Source organism: Leucoraja erinacea, chromosome 6, assembly GCF_028641065.1.
Source record: "Leucoraja erinacea ecotype New England chromosome 6, Leri_hhj_1, whole genome shotgun sequence".
In the NCBI taxonomy this organism is placed as follows: Eukaryota; Metazoa; Chordata; class Chondrichthyes; order Rajiformes; family Rajidae; genus Leucoraja; species Leucoraja erinaceus.
The window spans coordinates 49,533,926-49,553,923 of NC_073382.1; the positions used below are offsets into that span (position 1 = coordinate 49,533,926).

The 19,998-nt window shown below is 39.7% G+C and overlaps 1 protein-coding gene across 3 annotated transcripts in view; it reads left to right on the forward strand.

Annotated features, from left to right (window-relative positions):
- micu2 (mitochondrial calcium uptake 2) overlaps window positions 1-19,998 on the forward strand; it is a 285,685-nt gene that overhangs the window by 197,099 nt on the left and 68,588 nt on the right. For all 3 annotated transcript variants that reach the window (XM_055636971.1, XM_055636973.1, XM_055636972.1), the window contains exon 8: window positions 12,331-12,387. In XM_055636971.1, the coding sequence (XP_055492946.1) occupies window positions 12,331-12,387 (57 nt within the window). The remainder of the gene's footprint in view (window positions 1-12,330; window positions 12,388-19,998) is intronic.

Sequence of the window (19,998 nt, forward strand, 5' to 3'; positions counted from 1 at the left end):
AGGGTTTGGACACGCTAAAGGCAGGAAAAGAACTGGGGGCCACAGTTTAAGAATAAGGGGTAAGCCATTTAGAACGGAGATGAGGAAAAACCTTTTCACACAGAGAGTTGTGAGTGTGGAATTCTCTGCCTCAGAAGGCAGTGGAGAACAGTTCTCTGGATGCTTTCAAGAGAGAGTTAGGTAGAGCTCTTAAAGATAGCTGAGTCAGGGGATATGGGGAGAAGGCAAGAACGGGGTACTGATTGCGGATGATCAGCCATGATCATTGAATGATGGTGCTGGCTCGAAGGGCCGAATGGCCTACGCCTGCACCTACTGTCTATTGTCTATTGGCTACCTGTATGCGTACTTTCAGTGACTGATGTACAAGGACACCCAAATTTCATTGCACCTCCCCTTTTCCTAATCTGACACCATTCAGATAATAATCTGCTTTCTTGTTCTTGCCACCAAAGTGGATAACCTCACATTTATCACAGCTCATCAATCCTTTTGTCTTTCATCTTTTTTTTCTTCACCTCTGTCTTTTGTCCAACCATCTGCCTATCAAAACCCCCTCTCCTCTGTACCTACCTATTACCTGCCAGGATTTGTCTTACCCTTCTCCCTTCCAGTATTTTCTCCCCTCCCACTATCAGTCTGAAGATGGGTTGTGTAAACAACTGAGTCATACAATCTAAGATCCAAGATCATCTGAGTCATACAATCTAAGATCCAAGCAAAGATGACGGCCAGCAGCTCGGTCTCGATCTGCGCGTAGCGCTGTTCGGTGTCGGGAGGCATAGGAGACAGGACGCAAGGCACCATCGGCAGATGATTGTAGGCAGGCTGCGCTGCGCTGAGCCCGAATCGTGAGGCATCGCAGGTAACTGTCACATGGCGCTTCAGGTCGAAAAATGTCAGGGTTGGTGCGCTGGTCAACTTCGATTTTAAAGCGTGAAATGTTTTTTGGTGTTGCTGGAACCAGGACCAAGCAGTATCCTTTCTAGTTAGTTGTCGCAGGGGCAAACTCAGTTCACTGAGGTTTGGTATGAATTTTCCACGATAGTTCACCCTACCCAGGAATTGCTGCAGGCCGAGCACATCGGTGGGGGCTGGCATCTCTGTGATGGCAGCAGTTTTCTTTGGATCCAGGAGTGAACACATGACCAACGTAGGTGACCTCTGAAACCCTGAACTTACACTTGTTAGGGTTGAGTTTCAGGTTGATCTGACGTGCCCCGGTCCATGATAAGCTTTAGGTTGTGGTCGTGCTCCAGTGTGTCTTTGCCATACACCAAGATATCGTCGACAATGATGGCACATGGGAGGCCCCGGAACAGCAGTTCCATGTTCCTCTGGAAGACCTCACTGGCCGAGTTGATGCCGAATGGCATTCTTAGAAACTTGAATCTGCCAAATGGAGTGGCAAATGTGGTGAGGTTTGGCGACTCATCGTCCAGCGGTACCTGACAGGTGGAGCTCTTTGCATCGAGGATGGAAAATACTGTAGCTCGTCCGATCTGTGCCTCAACGTCCTCGACAGTCCTCATAGGATAGTGAGGCCGCCTGATGGCAGAGTTCAAATCTTTCGGATTGATGCACACGCGGAGTCGTCTTTATCCTTCTTGAAAGTAGCAACCAGGGTGGAGACCCAATCAGTGGGCTCACTGATCTCTTCTAGCACGCCTAAGGGGGCCATGTTTTTTAGTTCAGACTCAATCCTGTCCCTCATGGCATGTGCCACACGATGTGGTGCATGGACGACAGGTTCAACATTGGGGTCAGTGGATATCTTGTAGATCACAGGTAGCTTGCTCAGTTTGTCATCGAACAGATCAGGGTATTCTTTTATTGGGTCCATTGATATCAGTAGCTTGTGGACCGACTGGCCAAAGGAAATCAGCCCCAAATCCTGGCATGTGTGGTTGCCCAACAGAGTCACAGAGTTAGAGTTCAAAACATAGAAGGTCAGATTCCTTGTGGTCTTTTTCAGCACGCATTTAAAAGTGGTTCTTCCCAGTGGAATCAGAACTCTTCCCCCCCGTAAACATGCAGAGTTGTCTTTAATCAAGGCCTCATTATTTCTTATCTTGTTGTAAAGGTTTACAGACATTACATTCACTTTTGCTCCCGTGTCTAATTTGGCCTTGAAACTTTTATTATTGACTGTCATCTGAACTGTAGGATCGAGAATCTTACCAGCTGTGTGCAGGAGTGAATACATGGTTGACTCCCCTTGTGAGTTAATTGGACTCTCCTCGGGGGCCGAGTCGAGCTGGTACTAAGAGGCAGAGATTGTGTCGTCTTGCTGTAACATGTACAGATTAGGTTTTAAACTAGAGGGTCTCTTTCCACGGGCCCTGCAGGTGGCAGAGAAATGGTTCATTTTCTTGCAGTAGTTGCAAGACTTTCCATAAGCTGGGCATATATCTTGCTTATTGTGTAGATATTTACAGTTGAGGCATCTCCTGGGAGGTTCATTAGCAAATCCCCGATTAGAAGGTCGAGGGGCCTCAGTCGTAAATTTTCTGTTGTCTGTCGGTGCTCGCGGTCTGGTGAATCCAGTCAAGTTGATAGATTTTGTTTCTGTTTCACGCTGCTCGTTTAATGGTGCGACAAGCTTAGCCAAACGACAGGCATGCGCGGCCTCATCAAGTGGTAAATTAGGATTCCGCAGTAACTCTAATCGTAGCTTTTGATCATTCATCTCAGACACTAATATGTCTCTTATCAGCTGGTTAGTCATTGTCTCAATGCGGCACCTCTGGGCCATGTATCTTAAATCGCAAATGAATTTCTCCACCGGCTCGTCAGGAAGTTGGCGCCTTGCAAAGAATCTGACTCTTTCTAAAATATGGTTCGAGAGCAGATCACAAATCTCACTAAATTTACGCAGCAAAACATTAGGATTGTTTACAGATTCTACAGGTGTAACTACCTGGTTGTTGGCGTCGAGGACTGAAGGGGCATATTCAAAAGTCCGAGCCCTCATCGTGGCATCGGGACCCGCAAGGTTAAGTAGAAGGGAAGCTTTGACAGCGTCTGGTTCATTTCGGTGGACGATGTTCATGTAGTGTTGGTAATCAATCTCGAAAGTCAGTCATCGCTCACCGATGTCGGAATCGAAGATAAGCTGTGCAGGCTTTCTGCAAGATTGAGCCATCGTAGAGCAGAAAACAAATTGATAAAAATAAAATAAAACCCGATATACAGAAGCAGTGGGTTAACCCAAGCTGACTGACACCATGTAATCTAATGTAATGAGTCATACAATCTAAGATCCAAGATCTTTAATCAGCATTCAAACTATAGCGGTATAGCTGGTTGTTAGTTGTCAGAACATCATAACCGCTTCCAAGACTGAGCAGTACAGGAAGTGGGAGTTAATATAAATCGTACAGTAGGGTGGGGTCAGTGATGCTATTGTACTATGATTGGTTGTCATGCATAAACCAATCTACAGGTTGGATCCAAAATGTCACCTATCTATGTTCTCCACAGATGCTACCTGACCCGCTGAGTTACTCCAGAACTTGGGTCTTTTTTTGTAATCCAACATCTGCAGTTCTTTGTTTCTACATTGCAAGTACAAATTGTACAAATTAGAGTGATTGAGTCCAGTATCGAACACAAATAGAAATAGAGAGACAGGAATAAAATAAAATTTGGACACTGACATTAAAAAAAATCTCAAGCGTCGATGAGTACCTGAAAGAATGAGATTCCATATATGTGATCATTAATTTCCATTGTCAGAGAGTTGAAATGCTTAAATAATTAAACTATCTCTTAATTGTGTGAAAAATGCATTATATCAATCTATTCATTTTCTTGTTTGTACAGTTATATAGTTTTGATACAATTTTTTCAGTTGAATTGTTGTATGCAGGTCTTACAGGAAAAAAAATAATCCTGGCATGATCCTGATTCAGGAAGAAAATTAGCATATTAGCAAACAAATTAGTTCAGCCATATTGTATGGTCTTCATACCACCCTATTTTCATCAAAGCATGAGCATCAGACTTCAAAAATGTACTACATCTAGTCTAAGTATATTTTTTACTCCAACTCTGTGTCAATGCCAAAAAAAACTAATTTCTACCACACATGCAGGTTCTCAACAAATCTCCGAGCAATACTGGGTTACGAAACACAAAAGCTATTTCTATGTCTCCTGCGTAAATGAATGTGTCAGTATAAACTGTAAAGCTTAAGATGATATAGTGTCAAGGGTGATGTCCAAAGGAATGTGGTTCTCCAGCCAACACCTCCCTACCTCCCTGCAGCCTTCACAGCCAATCCCTACCTATGTGCATGAGTTGAAACTAAAGTTGAAGGCCTATTATGTTCAGCCTCCCAGTAAGTATTCAGACTTGGTTTCTGTCTGCACCATTTGTAATGAATTATTCTGAAACAAAAGAGAAAAATAAAAACAGTGTTTCCAGTTATGTATAATGGTTTTGCCACAATTAAATGATCAATTGTGTGTCACAGGATGTTATTAAAGTAAATTTTACATGGATTAATCTATAAAGGCAAATGACAAAATTATGCTTTTAAATCCTTTCCAAATAGCTCTAACAGCTGTAGTGGTTATTTTGCAGTCCTGTCAACCAATTTTTTCCAGAAATGTACCAACTACATGGAAAGTTAAGAAAAATATAATAGGTATATCAATTCCTTGACTTGAAATTAGCCAGTCTTGACCTTAACTGAAGTACTGAATGGATATGTGGAATCAGTTTCAAGAGTTAAACTTCAGGGCATTTGGGAGAATTAGGTTTAAGTAGTCTCTACTGACATGTATTCACAAGGTCCGTTCATTCGTTTTACTGACCAATTTAACTGGTATTTATCTCCAATCCAGAAATCTTCAGCATGTCAACCTAATTGACATCACATTCAGACATTTCTACAAAGTCTGGAATTTTTTTTTGCTTTTGCTTTGGTTTGTTTTTAAGCTCAGAGCTGATTTTGGACTTTTTCCCACTTTTAATTGGGGAACCTACATGTAACATTTAAATGGCAAAGGGTTAATTGCATTTTAGTAACTGGAGGCAAGTTGTAATTTGAAGCTATGGTGTGATTCAAACTGTTTAACTAAATATATTGGGCATTATCAGAAGTAATTAACACAACAAAAGTGTTCTACTTTTACCTTATTTCCATTGTACCTTTCTTTCTCAACTAACTGTACATTGTACTAACTGTACTAAACGGTTCTGATTTTCCTGAGGAATGTTTGTCCTTGTGCAGGTGGAAAGCTAGGTGGAATCATCAGTGATAGCAATGCTTTCAAGGCTACAGGCAATTACCATGACATTCAGACACTTGCAGCACAATTAAAACCATTTAAGAGATGAAGCTGGCCTCAGAAGTGAAGTCTGCGGAACTGGTTAGATATTGAAGTGGCACTACTCCTAAGCTGTTTTTTTTTTTTTAAAACAGGCAGCAGCAAAATTCACAGTAGATTAAGTTACTGGAATTTCTTTTCCACTTGCTTTTTGTTCCATTTGTAGTGTTTTTTAATTTTATTTCTTTAAAGGGTAAGATAGTGAATGGTAAAACACATCACAGAACCATGACAACCTAAGCTTGAAATTCTTCAGGTACAGATCACGTCTGGTGCATTGTGTAATTCAATGGGTTTGGAATTATGGAGTCCCATGAATATGATATATTAGGGTCTGGCAGGGTTAGTCTTTTGGCTAGTTTAATAGAGTTGGTAGTTGAGGAGCAAAGCAAGGCATTAAAGCAGACATTAAAAAAGGCAGCTTCATTTATATCCTTAAGTGTTTCATCAAGAATTTTCACAGTGGGATGATTTCATAGCCCACCTTGGCTGTGCAGACATAAATCTATCCCTTACAGGATCAAAGCCAGAAGGAATTTTAAAGGAATTTTAAAGCCACAGAACCCCATTTTGTAGATCTTTATAAGCCAATTAAAAAAAAAAGCTAAATTCAAATAAACTGAAGCTTTAATTAACTACAACTGGAGTCTCTCACAACGGTTCAAAACAAAGTTCAATGCTGCTATTTTTCAGGGAAAATGAAAATCATAATAAAGTTCTAATGATATCAACATTTTTTAGTTTAACGTTGCCAGAATATTTTCTTGCAGTCTGTAGAAAAAATGGTTGCTAATTGCATTTTCCCCAAATATACAACAATTTATAATACATAATTGTTTACTAAGGATTTGGAATTTATATTTGAAAATGTTAGTTCCAGGGATTTTTTACACATAGTGTCTGATTGCTCATATGTTCCCCAAAGGGAAAAAAAACATAATTTAAAAGAAATGGCAGTCTGTTACAGACAGTCTAGTCTTATCGTGCACCCGTCCAAGACAGACAAATGGAGTGATACATGATAAAGTTTTATTAAATACCAAAATATTTGGCAGCAATGCCAAGTGTTTTGATCCAACAAAATTTAACCAGTAAATTTATCTTGTTTAGTATGGGACTATCAAAGGAGATCATTAGGTTTCAGAGCTACTGTGCAAAATACAGCCTGTGCACATAGTTCACATGGTCATTCTTGGCAAGGGTAGGATTATTTCATGTTCCAATTTGTGCCAAGAATGTGGTATTGGACATAGACTGCAGCAAGGGATTTTGAACTATTTAGTGACTGGCAAGTGCATTTAAGATTAGAGTATTGGAGTAGCTGTACAAGAACAGCAGGTTTCTTCCCCCAAAGGATTTTAGTGAATTGATTAAATCTTTGCAATAATCCAGCATCTGAGGTTATTTTCACCTGTCCCAACTTATGTTAAAGCTTTTTTTAGACTCTGTTTGCATTTTCAATTTCCCTCCACGGGATTTTAGAATGACTCCAACCACTACACAACATAGCCCTTGTGCCACCATCTCTGTATATTAATTACAATGTCCAAAGTTAACAGCTGTAAGAAAGTTATGCACTACAAGTATAATAATTTTCCAATATTATTAACCCATGACTAGTCATAAATTATTACGTTTACTCCATCTTTCCAGATTTCACCATTCTGATTGAAATAAGCATTGTGCTATATTTATTAAAACAACTAACTCCCTCAAGTAAACGTGGATTGCATGCATAATGAAAACCTTGTTAATGGTTCTCAAGGAAGATTCAGGTTCTTGCCATCAAAGTTTCCTTCATCATTTTGAACAAGTGACATTCCGAATGGACTGAAGAATCCTTAAAATGAGATGTATCCAAACTTCCAAGCTAACCTTTAGCAAATTTCTGCACAAAAGGATTTTACCATTGTTTACGCAGCATGGATTGAGAGTTAAATCTGGGTGTAATCCAAACCTGACTGAAGAGCTAGAGGAAGTGGGTACTTTTGAATGGATGGTGTTAAGTTAGGGAAAGTGTGGAGAAATGTCAACCTGAGAAAGCAATCAGCTGAAGGTAGATTGAAATGAATACGTTTATTGGCCAAGTATTCACATACAAGGAATTTGCCTTGGTGCTCTGCCCACAAGTGACAACATGACATACAGTGACAGTCAGGAATGACACATAAAACATTAAACATTAATAATAAAACATTATCAATTAAACTTGTGAATTAAATAAAATACATGAGCAAAAAAGAGGCTACAGATTTTTGGTTATTGAGTAGAGCTACTACTCGTGGAAAAAAGCTGTTTTTATGTCTGGCTGTGGCAGCTTTGACAGTCCGGAGTCGTAATGGTGTAATTCCAACTCCTTTACAGTCAGAATCTCGAGATGAAAGTTCATCGCTGACGAAAATAAATGATTTTTTGGAAAGCTACATTAAAATCAATAACAGGAAAATCAGAACATCATGAATTTGGTGTCCTGATCTTTATGACAAGTTTTCAAGTCAGTTATTTGACCAATCCTCTTGGATAGCATTGTTCTACCGAACAGTCTAATACAGGTACATGCCCTTCAGCCCACAATGTCCATGCCAAACATGATTCCAGCATGTGATCCATATCCCTCCATTCCCTGCATATCCCTGTGCCCATCTAAAGGACTCTTAAATGCTATTACCGTTTCTACCTTCATCATCACTCCTGGCAGCATGTCCCAAGCACCCACCAAAAGAAAACTTGCCCTGTACATCTCCTTTAGCTGTGGCCCCTTGTCCTGTGTCCAGGAGGTCAAGGGGTCACAGCTTAAGGATAAGGGGGAAATCCTTTAAAACCGAGATGAGAAGAACCTTTTTCACACAGAGAGTGGTGAATCTCTGGAACTCTCTGCCACAGAGGGTAGTTGAGGCCAGTTCATTGGCTATATTTAAGAGGGAGTTAGATGTGGCCCTTGTGGCTAATGGGATCAGGGGGTATGGAGAGAAGGCAGGTACGGGATACTGAGTTGGATGATCAGCCATGATCATATTGAATGGCGGTGCAGGCTCGAAGGGCCGAATGGCCTACTCCTGCACCTAATTTCTATGTTTCTATGTTTAGGCTTTGCTTCTCTCACTTTAAAGCTATGCCCTCTACATTTGCACATTTCCACCCTGAGGGAAAAGGTTCTGTCTACCGTACCTCTACCTATCATAATTTTATATACTCCGACACTCCAGGAAATCCAAAGATGTTTGTCCAACCTCTCCTTATATGTAATACCCTCAAATCCAGGTGTCTAGTTACCAGTCTGAAGACGAGTCTCGACCCGAACCGTCACCCAATTTTACACCAGATTCTGCCTGAACCGCTAAGTTACTCCAGCACTTTGTGTCTATCCACATTGTGGTAAACCTTTTCTAAACCGTGTCCAAAGGTTCCACCTCCTTCCTGTAGTGGGGTGACCAGAACTGCACATAATACTCCAAATGCAGCCTGGCAGTCCTATAAAGTTGATGGAGATGGTGGAATTAAATTGGATGGAAAGAACTGCACAAGTTTCACCCATCCCTTGTCATCTAACCCTTTGAACATACCTAGCTTCCTCTTAAATGGATTCATGCTATTCACCTCAATTGTTCCCCATATTACAGTTCCACATGCTAACCACTCTCTGAGAGTTCCACATTCTAACCTTTCTCCTGAATTCTCTTCTGGATTTATTGTGACTGCCTTTACATTTATGGCCTGCAATTTTAGCCTCCCACAACATGTGGAAACATTTTTTTCCCTGCAGATATCCTATCAAACTCTTCCTTAATCTTAAAGACCCCCAACAGGTCACCCTTGATCTTCTGTTTTATAAAGCAAAGAGACCGAGTCTGCAAGGCTTCTCTGAATAAGTGTATCCTTACAGTTTCACAAAAAACATACAAATCTAAGTGAATGATTGACAAAAGTTGGCTGCAGAACAGGCTAAGTATTCACCAGAGCCTCTCCTCATAAATCCATGAAGATTATTCTGGCATTCTATTATTGTTAATAATATATATATATTCCAATTAGGAAATATTTGAACCTTGAGAATTCTATGGCGCTAATTGTTCTTAACTTGCTCTGTGAAAATGTTTTCATCATTTAAAAAGTAGCATGGTGGATACTGATTTTAACCACTGGGATCTGGATTTCAATTTAAGGCAGATTAATAGGATGACAGTTACTTCTCACTACTGTCAGTAAGTCTCTGAATGATATGAGTTTGGACAGACTCAAATAAAATTCAGTCAACTGGGGACCTACATAATATTTTTTCCTCCTAGATTCAAATTGGCAATCTGAGTTACAGAGTTAAAGGATGATGATAGAAATATTTGGTATTTATAATAGATTTGCCATTTTGTCGTTAAGATTACAGTTAACTTTTTGAAACATTGAATAGCTAGTTTACTTCTTTATCTAAATTTACCTAAGTGTTACACTTCATTGAAAAATAGTTGACGTACAGATACTGATAAATTATCTAATACACCGGGTAAAACTTTCAAAGATGTGCGGTATTTTTTCAAAGTCTACATTATATTGATTTTTCTTAAAAGGTAAATAACATTTAAGGAGAAGCTGGATACGTACACAAAGAGTAAAAATATATATACTTTATGCCACTAAGCCAATGTGAAGTACCGGTAGGTTGAGGAGAATGTAAAGCCAATAGACATGATATATGATATGTTTCTGGTTTTACTTTGCATGAAAAACGTACGTATATATTTGTGTAGCAGACAATTGGATTACTAAGACAGGTGATTACAATTGCAGGTCTACTGTCATAACCTATCATAGGATTTCCTCTAAAGCCTATGGCCATTTTAACTACATTTCTTTAAAATCTAAAACAGAAGCAGACATTTTGAGAAATGCTTGAAAATGAATATTTATTGGAAAATATGAAATGAACTTTTAAGATGTCTATGCATACAAATTCTTTTGCCAATTAGGGTACATCATCTAACACCACAATGGTTATTCTATAGTTTAAATAACAATGCTTCCTTTTTTGTATTAATGCTGCTCAAATGAGGAAAAGTGCAACTTTCATTGAAAGGTATGTCAGAAATCTGGAACTGAATAGCAGTAAATGTTTTTCTTCCATATGAAAGCAGTAAACTTTTGAAAACAATATCACGTCAGTACAATTGAACATTTGAAATGCTGGTGCAACTGTTGTAAAAGGCTTGCATCTGATCAGATACATGCAGTTGCAACAATTTCCTTGTTTTTATAATGAAAAACCATGAGTTTATTGCACAGATATTGACTCAATTAAAAAAGCAAAGGCAGATGAGGTAGTAGTCAGAACATGAAATGTTTTAATGTAATGAAATTCACAAAATGTCACTAACCATTTTTGTGATTATCATTAAAGGAGAAACCTAGGGTAAAAATTTATTGAGGGGAATAATATTAATGTTCTTCTCAACATTCTATGAATGAACCCATTTTTTACTTTAGACATCAAGGTTCCCTTTTAAATATTTTTTATCGATTTTGATTTGCATTAATTTTCCTACCCAACAGCATTTGAATCTTCGCAGGTATATCCAAACAATCTGTAAACTTAGAGATATCCCAGGCAGAAACAAAAATATAATGGAGCACCTTCTATTTAAAAATTGTTTCTTTTTCAAGAAGTGAGTGCTGTCTGTGTGGGGTTTGTATTTTCTCCCTGTGTCCACGTGAGTTTTTCCAGGGGTTTCGGGTTTCATCCTACATCCCAAAGATGTGTGGGTTTGTAGGTTAATTGGCTTTTGTAAATTGCTCCTAGTGTGTAGGACATGGAACTAGTGTATTGATGATCGATGGTCCATCGCCTAAAAACTACAAATGGATCTTACAAAGTGCTTAAAATGGCAGCAATATTGTGGGTATGCTTGGTATCCCTTTCGCCTTCCTGGATCCCAGGAAAATGTGTTCACTTTTGTGAAACTTTATATCTGGCTCCTGACTTTGGAGTGTCAATGTCTAACATTGTGAAATAGGCAACAGATGGATATCCAATGGGTTGGGAGTTTAAATCTTCCTCCATTCACCTGCTTCATTACACACAGGACAATCAATGTTGAATTTCTGTTTTAGGGTCCATACAAATAAATTTACCACAATATATGTGATAAACATCTACTAAAATTCATTTGTAAATGTTCACTGTTTTCCTTGACAATTCAGCTAATATTCATGGCAGATTATTACTTACAGTTTGTTGGTCTCATGACCTTGTAATGGAGTTTGAGTGTAAATTTAATGTACAGTCTTGAAAAGTGCTGAAAAATGATTGGTTTCTGCTTTTCCTATTTAGACTACAGGTACGTTACACGTAGCTGAATGTAATGTTTTCATCAAACTGCATACATCCTCAAAATGAAAAATATTTTTTTTTAAACTGCAGATGCTGGAAATCCAAAACAAAAACAGAAAAGGCTTGAACGCTCAGCAGGCCAGGGAGTCTGAGCAAAGAGAAACAGAATTATCATTTCAGGTCTAAGGTTCTCCAACCTAAAAAGTTAATTCTTGTTTCTCTTTCCTCAGATGCTGCCTAACCTGTTTGTGTTTCCAGTATTTTCTGTTTTTATCTTAAAAGACAAAACTGTTCAAAAAATGACGACTCAAGGTATGAGTGTAACTCAGCTGGTCAGGCAGCATCTCAGGAGAACTTGCATAGGCGATGTTTTGGGTCAGACCCATGTTCTCCTGAGATGCTGTCTGACCTGCTGAGCTACTCCAGCACTCTGTCTTCTTTTGTAAACCAGCATCTGCAGTTCCTTGTTTCTACTGTTCAAAAATGTTCTGTTGAATCTTATCCGTGGATCCTAAAGTGAAAATTATCTTTGTGTTTCTTTGATCCCGTGTGAAATCCTGCCCATATTTTGCTGGAATGTGAACGTAATCTCTGAGTGCTGTTTTATCGATGCTATGATTAAGCAAAAACAAAATGAAACATTTTAAGATACTGAGTCTCCTAATCTGATTTCAGCTGCAGAGCATCATTGGACGGAAGAAGGAGTGCAAACAAGGAGCACACACTTCACCTGTAAGTCATCTGCTTTCTTCGTTAGTCATGTTTCACTCAGAAGTTAGCATTTCCTCTGAGATGCTTAAAAGCATAGGCGGTGATAAGCCATTCAGTCCTTTGAGTATGCTTCACTGTTCAGTGTTATCATTGCACATCCACTATCTTATTACAATAATCCTTTCTATCTATAGAAACATAGAAAATAGGTGCAGGAGTAGGCCATTCGGCCCATCGAGCCTGCACCGCCATTCAATATGATCATGCTTGATCATCCAACTCAGATAACCCCTGATCCCTTTAGCCACAAGGGCCACATCTAACTCCCTCTTAAATATAGCCAATGAACCAGCCTCAATTATCTGTCTATATCTATCTATTATCTATCTATCTATTATATATCTGTAAATTGTTAATATTACTCAATCAAGCTTCCACAAAGACCATTTGCTTAAGCAAATTCTGACAAAAAATTTATTAGATGTGGATCACAATGTTCCTAACTGTTCCTGATATTTTAATAAATCATTTAACGTATCATTCTATCTTTTAAACTGTAAGTAATAACTTGCTATCAGAGAGAATACAAGGGAATAGATATATTGTCACCTGGAAAATGTATTAAATTTCACTAAAACCCATTATGAAGTATTCAAATATTTAATGCAATTTCTGTGATTAAAGATGATGAAAGGTTATTGTTGCAGTGAATGGCACTGGTTAAAAGTACAAATACCAAGCGTCCTTCTATTGGCTGAAGGCACGTCCAGTGACCAGCAAATACCATCTTGTAACACTGTAATGATTCAGTTAAAATATTAAAACTACCTTATGAACATAAAGCAAGAATCAGGCAATGCCATCATCTCAAATATAAATTCACACTGATGACAAAGTTAAGAGCCTATGCAAATATAACAAAACCATTTATGTTAGACCCAAACCACTGGAGACTCAGTCTGAAGAAGGATCCTGACTCAAACGTCACCTATTCCTTCTATCCAGAGATACTGCCTGTCCCGCTGAGTTACTCCAGCATTTTGTGTCTTATCTTTGATGTAAACCTGTATCTGCAGTTCTTTCCTACACAGAAAAATGGATATGTTTTTTTTGGGTGGCACAATCGCGCAGCATTAGAGTTGCTGCTTTAGAGCGGCAGAGTTGCTGCCTTACAGTGCCAGAGACCCAGGTTTGTGTAAGAAGGAACTGCAGATGCTTGACCCGAAACGTCATCCTTTCCTTCTCTCCAGAGATGCTGACTGCCCCGCTGAGTTACTCTAGCTTTTTGTGTTTACCCAGGTTTGATCCTGACTATGGGTACTGTCTACACAGAGTTTGTGACCGTGTGGGCTTTCTCTGGGTGCTCCGGTTTCCTCCCACATTCCAAAGACATACAGTTTTGTAGGTTAATTGGCTTTGGTAAGTTGTTAAATTGTCCCTAGTATGTAGGATAGTGTTAGTGTTCAAGGTGACCGCTGGTCGGCCCTGACTTGGTGGGCCGAAGAGCCTGTTTCCTCGCTGTATCTCACTTCTATAGAAGTGTTATTCTCAACACTTAACTGTTCATAGAACATAAAACAGTGCAGTATAGGAACAGCCCCTTCGGCCCACAATGTTTAGGCCAAAATGATGCTAAGACTAATACTTGTCTGCCTGCACATAATCCATATCCATCCATTCTCTGCATTTCCATGTGCCAATCTAAAGGTCTTATTAAATGTCTCTGTCGTATCTGACTCCACTACCTCTCTGGCTGTGTGTTCCAGGCACTCGTCACCCTCTTTGTAAAAAAAAATCTTGCCCTGCACATCTCCTTTAAACTTTGCTCTTCTCACCTTAAAGCTATGCCGTGTAGTATTTGACATTTCCATCCTGGTTTGACTGCCTGCCCTATCTATGCCTATAGAATTCTATCCCATCTGCTCCTCTACTATTATATAGGCCGTTAGTAGAGCTGTTGCCTCACAGCGCCAGAGACCCAGGTTCAATCCCGACCTCGTGTGCTGTCTATGTAGTGCATGCACATTCTCCCCGTGACCGCGTGGATTTTCTCTGGGTTCTCTGGTTTCCACCCACAATCCAAACATGTGCGGGAGCTGTAGGTTAATTGGTCACTGTAAATTGCCCTTAGTGTGCAGGGAGCGGATGTAAAAGTAGGAGAGCATAGAACTAGTGAGAATGGGTGATCGATGGGCAATGTGGACTCAGTGGGCCAAAGGGCCTGTTTCCACACTATATCTTTAAAACTCATACAGAAGCTTTGTTAAAGAGAAAACTAAGAGACCTTACAGCCTTTCTCACAACAGTAATTCAATATCAATCCATCTAAATTACCAATGATAATAATTAGGACGGACCCATTCTTGAAAGGAAGACCAAAATAGCCAAGCTTTAACTGGTCCCAGAGTTTAAGATAACTAAAAAGAAAATATTGACTCCAATAGAATAGTACCAGTCTTGGGTGTTTAATGAAGCTTTATTATTCCTTAATAGTCCTGAAATGATTGAATTGGTGATATATTAGTAACTTTATGAGTTAAAATCACATCTCTATTTTTAAACATTTAGCTTGCAACATTAAGTCATTACCATTGTTTTGTCCCAACATGCCTTATAAATAAAGGTGTATTGATTTTACATTCAAGTGTTAACTGAGTGTTATAAACGGTCCTTTGTTGCACATTTTAATTTATATGGAAACAATTGTAATCTATCCTCACAAAAATAGCGTTCTTCTGAAACCAACCATAGTGAGCTTCAGAGTTATCTTTGGCATCTGGCAAGTTTGAATTTATAATGATATTGAGGCATCTTGGGATAACAAGCCAGTTCATTTTCTGGGCTGGTGATTTTCTTTGTTAACAGAAATATTTGAAATGCACTGAAGGCAGTTTTAGAGGTCATGATAGACCTCGGCATTATGGGTCATCCCACTGGCGATCAGTGAACTGTGGTAAAGAAAACCAGCCAGGAATGTTAACTGTATAACAGGCAATGTTTCACATGTCACATGCACAAGAAAGCATAGAACAAAGACGGTCTAATGGGACTTGTTACTGCTGATGCTGAAAGCCAAATAACCATTAGTAATAGATTTATGAAAAGACTGCTGTCTTTTACCTTGGGGTTTCAGTGAAATAAAGCAAATAGTAGAGCCACTTTGTTGTCATGAGAATACTCATGGGATTCAGGCCCATGAAACTTAAAAGATGCTCGGTCTAATGGTTGTGTTCAAAGTGAATTGCTGATTTAGAGGTGAAGAGTCGGGGTGCTATAAAAATAAGTTACACTGACTTTAAAAGTAGTTGTTGATGGAATTGTAGGTTGTGACATTTCTATAGAATAGATCATTCTCCATCTGACTCAAATGAACATTCCAAGCTTGTCCAATCTATGGGTTCTCTTCTCCACTTTCAATCTGAAGAAGGGTGCCGACCCGAAGCGTCACCCATCATTTTTCTCCAGAGATGCTGCCTTGACCCGCTGAGTTACTCCAGCACTTTGTGTCTATCTGTGACTTCTTTTGATGCTCACCATTATTGTGGAGTTAAACTGATACCAAGTCCTGGTGTCCATTCATGCATTTAAACACGGAAGTCTCAAAATTAACATCGGTCTTGAAATCTCCCTGGAGGTCCATATGGAATCCAAACCCATGAAACCAAAATATGCCTGGTCTAATGTGTTCAAACAATATTGGTAATTCAGTGATGAGGAAATTGACAGCCTGGAAAGGAAGTTGAACTGACTTTTGAACTAGTTGTGTACAGATATGCAAACCAAAATTTGGTTTCTGCTCCAGATTACAGCATCAGCAGTCTCATATGTCCCCATTTCATGTAGTGGCACAGTGGCGCAGCGGTAGACTTAACTGCCTTAAAGCACCAGAGATTGGCGTCGGGTTCAATCCTGGCTACGGCTGCTGTCTGTATGGAGTTTGTATTTTCTCCCTGTGACTGCGGAGTTTTCTCAGGGTGCTCTTTTCCTCCCACACTTCAAAGGCTTACAGGTTTGTAGGTTGTTAAAATTGTAAATTGGCTCTAGTGTGTAGGATAGTGTTAGTGTACGGGGTGATCGTTGGTTGGCACAGGCGGTGGGCCGAAGGGCCTGTTTCCACTCTGTATCTCTAAAGTCTAAAAGCCTATTGTCATTGATATGCTCCCTGTTCATTTCAAACATGTGAAACAAACAGGATAATTGTGTTAAGAATCTCTTAGGATCACCCTTCCATAAGTGTTTAGTAGACCAGCCTTCTGCCAGAATCGCACTCTGAAGTAGTTCTGCAATCTCATGTAAGATAATGAACTTAATCAGTCTATTGCGTTGCTAGGAGATTTCCTGGGTTCTACTAATACCAAGCATATCCCCCAAAGAACCAATTAATTTATCTATGCAGTGTGGACCTCCGGTGTTGGACCTTGCCTAAATTGTAACAATTTTAGTAGCAATGCCAGTTAATTAGAAAGCTAGGAGAAAGTCATGTCAATTAATTTACAGAATAATTGGACATTTTGCAGGAAGAATGAAGCAAAATTCAGGCCCTGTGGGCATTATCCCGTTCCTTACCATTTTTGATTTCGGCATGATCAAATCACAGCAGTATATAGGGCCTGTCCCACTTTCACGACTTAATTCTGCCAAGTTTAAAGGACCTAAAAAAAAATCAAGATCGTGGTAATCTACGAACTCCTACTACCTCCCACGACTATGTTCACAAACTCCTACGAATATGTCTACAAATTCCCACGACTATTTTGATGGCCTCCTTATGAGTAAAAAGTTGCAATTTCTTTCATCCTGACCAATTTTACTCGTGGACATTTTTTATCGGGCTGAAAAAAACGTCCCAACTTACCTAATGCCACGAGTACCTACGGCTAGCATAACGGGCCGCTACGACATATCTATGGACTCCTACAACCTCCTACGGACTCGTTACGCACATTCTGCGAGTTTGAATCAAGAGGAAAACTCGTGAGAATTTGCGAATTACCTCATGAAAGTGGGACAGGCCCTTAAGGCATCTTTATCGTGTTCTCGTGCTCAGCAGGATTGTGCCATGTACGGATAATTGCCTTGGTGGTCAAGTCCCCACTCCTAGATGTAACCCAGCACAATAGAGGAATAAATCGGGTAGATGCACAGAATCTCTTACCCTGAGTAGGGTTATCGAGGACCAGAGGACATAGGTTCAAGGTGAAGGGGAAAAGGTTTATTAGGATTCTGAGGGGTAACTTTTTCACACAAAGAGTGGTGGGTGTATGGAACAAGCTGTCAGAGGGAGTAGTTGAGGCTGGGACTATCCCAACGTTTAAGAAATAGTAAGACGGGTACATGGATAGGACAAGTTTGGAGGGATATGGGCCAAACGCAGGCAGGTGGGACTAGTGTACCTGGGACAAGTTAGGCCAAAGGGCCTGTTTCCGCACTGTATTACTCTATGACTCTAATAAACCTGATGATGTTGTTGTGTATGTAGCAGCCCTCAAATCAATGTAAATTTGAATTTGCGTAGAAAGAAACTGCACTTGCTGGAGATATTGAAGAAATCATACTGAACATAGAAACAGTGCTGGAGTAACTTCCAGTTTGAAGAAGGGTCCCAACCCGAAACGTCACCCACCCGTGTTCTGCAGATATGCTGCCTGACCCGATGTTACTCCAGCGCTTTTCTATTTTTCGGTAATTCTGAATTTCTTTGATTCCACAAAGGTCTTGGTGGCTCCCCGGGCTCAGAGACTGTTTCAGATGATCTTTGGCCAAAGACCATCTGAAACCGTCTCTGAGAAGATAACCACTTCAATGATTGCAGACCCATAATCTACACGCCATTATTTTATATAATTTAATCATGACCCCTCATTTCATGACCACTTTATCACTCGTTATCACCTGCCCCACAACCAACAATGGACCATTGTGGGCTCCACCTTTCCTTAATCATCGTTGCTGGCTTGATCTGTCTTTTTGCATATCTTTCATTTATTTCATCAGACTCTCAGTCTGAAGAAAGGCCTTGACCCAAAACGTCACCTATTCCTTTTCTCCAGAGATGTGCCTGACCTGCTGAGTTACTCCAGCTTTTTGTGTCTGTCCTCGATGTAAAGCAACATTTGTAGTTCCTCCCTGCACACCTCTTATTTATCTGGATTAAATTCCACCTACAATTTCTTAACCCATTTCACTAATACATTAATATCACCCTGTAGCTTGAGACTGCCTTCGACAATATCACCAACCCCATCAATCATCATGTCATTAGCTAACTTGACCTGACAGCGAAGGAAGTACATGATCAGTTGGGCCGGTTGCTGAAGGACGTGGCTTCACTTTTATTATAATTTGTCCTCATCCTCGAGACTCATTCAGATAGCTTACTGGCGCTTATCTACCCGCACCTTAGCAAAGGAACTGGGCAGAAAACTGACATTGTCCACTTTGGTTTTAATGTATCTAGTTGTATCTGCACGTAGGGATAAAATGAAGGGCAACAATTTCACTTGATGGTAGACGATTGCAGGCAGAGTCCTGGGATCAGCATTGCTGCACAGCTGGTTAAAATGCTTAAGAAAACTTAAAAGATAAGGGAACAAAAAAAAACAAATGAGAAGAAATAGACATCTATGTAACTATGCCCAAACAATGACATCATTCGTTTTTTTCAACTCTGCCTAATTATTCAAATTTTGAGTTCTTTTAAAAAAAAATCACTTCAAAACATATTTGTTTTCTTTTTGTAAGCATGGTATATACATTTGAATTGAGACCTTTTGAGTCCAATGTTTAAGGTTTTTCCTATTGCTTGAAAAATGTGTTTATGTGCAGATAGTAAAATAAAGCAGTTGCCAGTATCAATGAAATCGTCGTTGTTGATGGTTTTGTGGTGATTTTCCATCATCTACTTTAACATTACCTAATCGTGTGCAATCCCAAGAGCTCAAGCTGCCCTATTTCTAACTGTTGGATCCTTCAGAAAACCAAAATTACTTTAAAAGAACTATAATTGTACAGGGCTTGCTTCTCCCAGTCTCTGTAAAGCTTGAATTCCCTGCATATTTCACTGAGGAAAAATTTATAACAAATGAGACGTAAATTATATTTTTCACTACAGACGAAAACAGAGGGTCATTAGCATTTGGCATGACCAAGGCAGGCTAAGTATAACAATGCATTAGCACTGTCCTTGCGCTTTTGGGAACTGAATTTAAATCCAGCTCAAACAGAAAGGATGAACTTCTCACTCTCTGACAGCTGGAATGGGTCAGAAGTGAAGTTATTGCTGGCAGGCTCGATCCATTTTGCAATGGAATGAGAGCAGAGCACAATTTGTCAGGCTCCTTTTTGGAGGCCCCTGTGTAGTGTATGGAGAATGGAAATGTCATGCCAGCACAGTAGGGGAGGCATTTATATGCAAACCCAACTGGAATTTGTGGAAAACCGTGGCAAAACTTGAAGGGATTTCTTTTTTAAACAAAATCTGCGCACGGCATTTTACTTATTTATCAGCCGACCCTCCAGTAAATTGATTTTAACGTTTTTTGAAAAGTAAAAGCAGGAGTTCCCTCGGCTAGTCCCAAGCCTCTTGCTCTCAGCTTGGTGATCAAGAAATAAAGGCCTGCTTGTCCACATAAT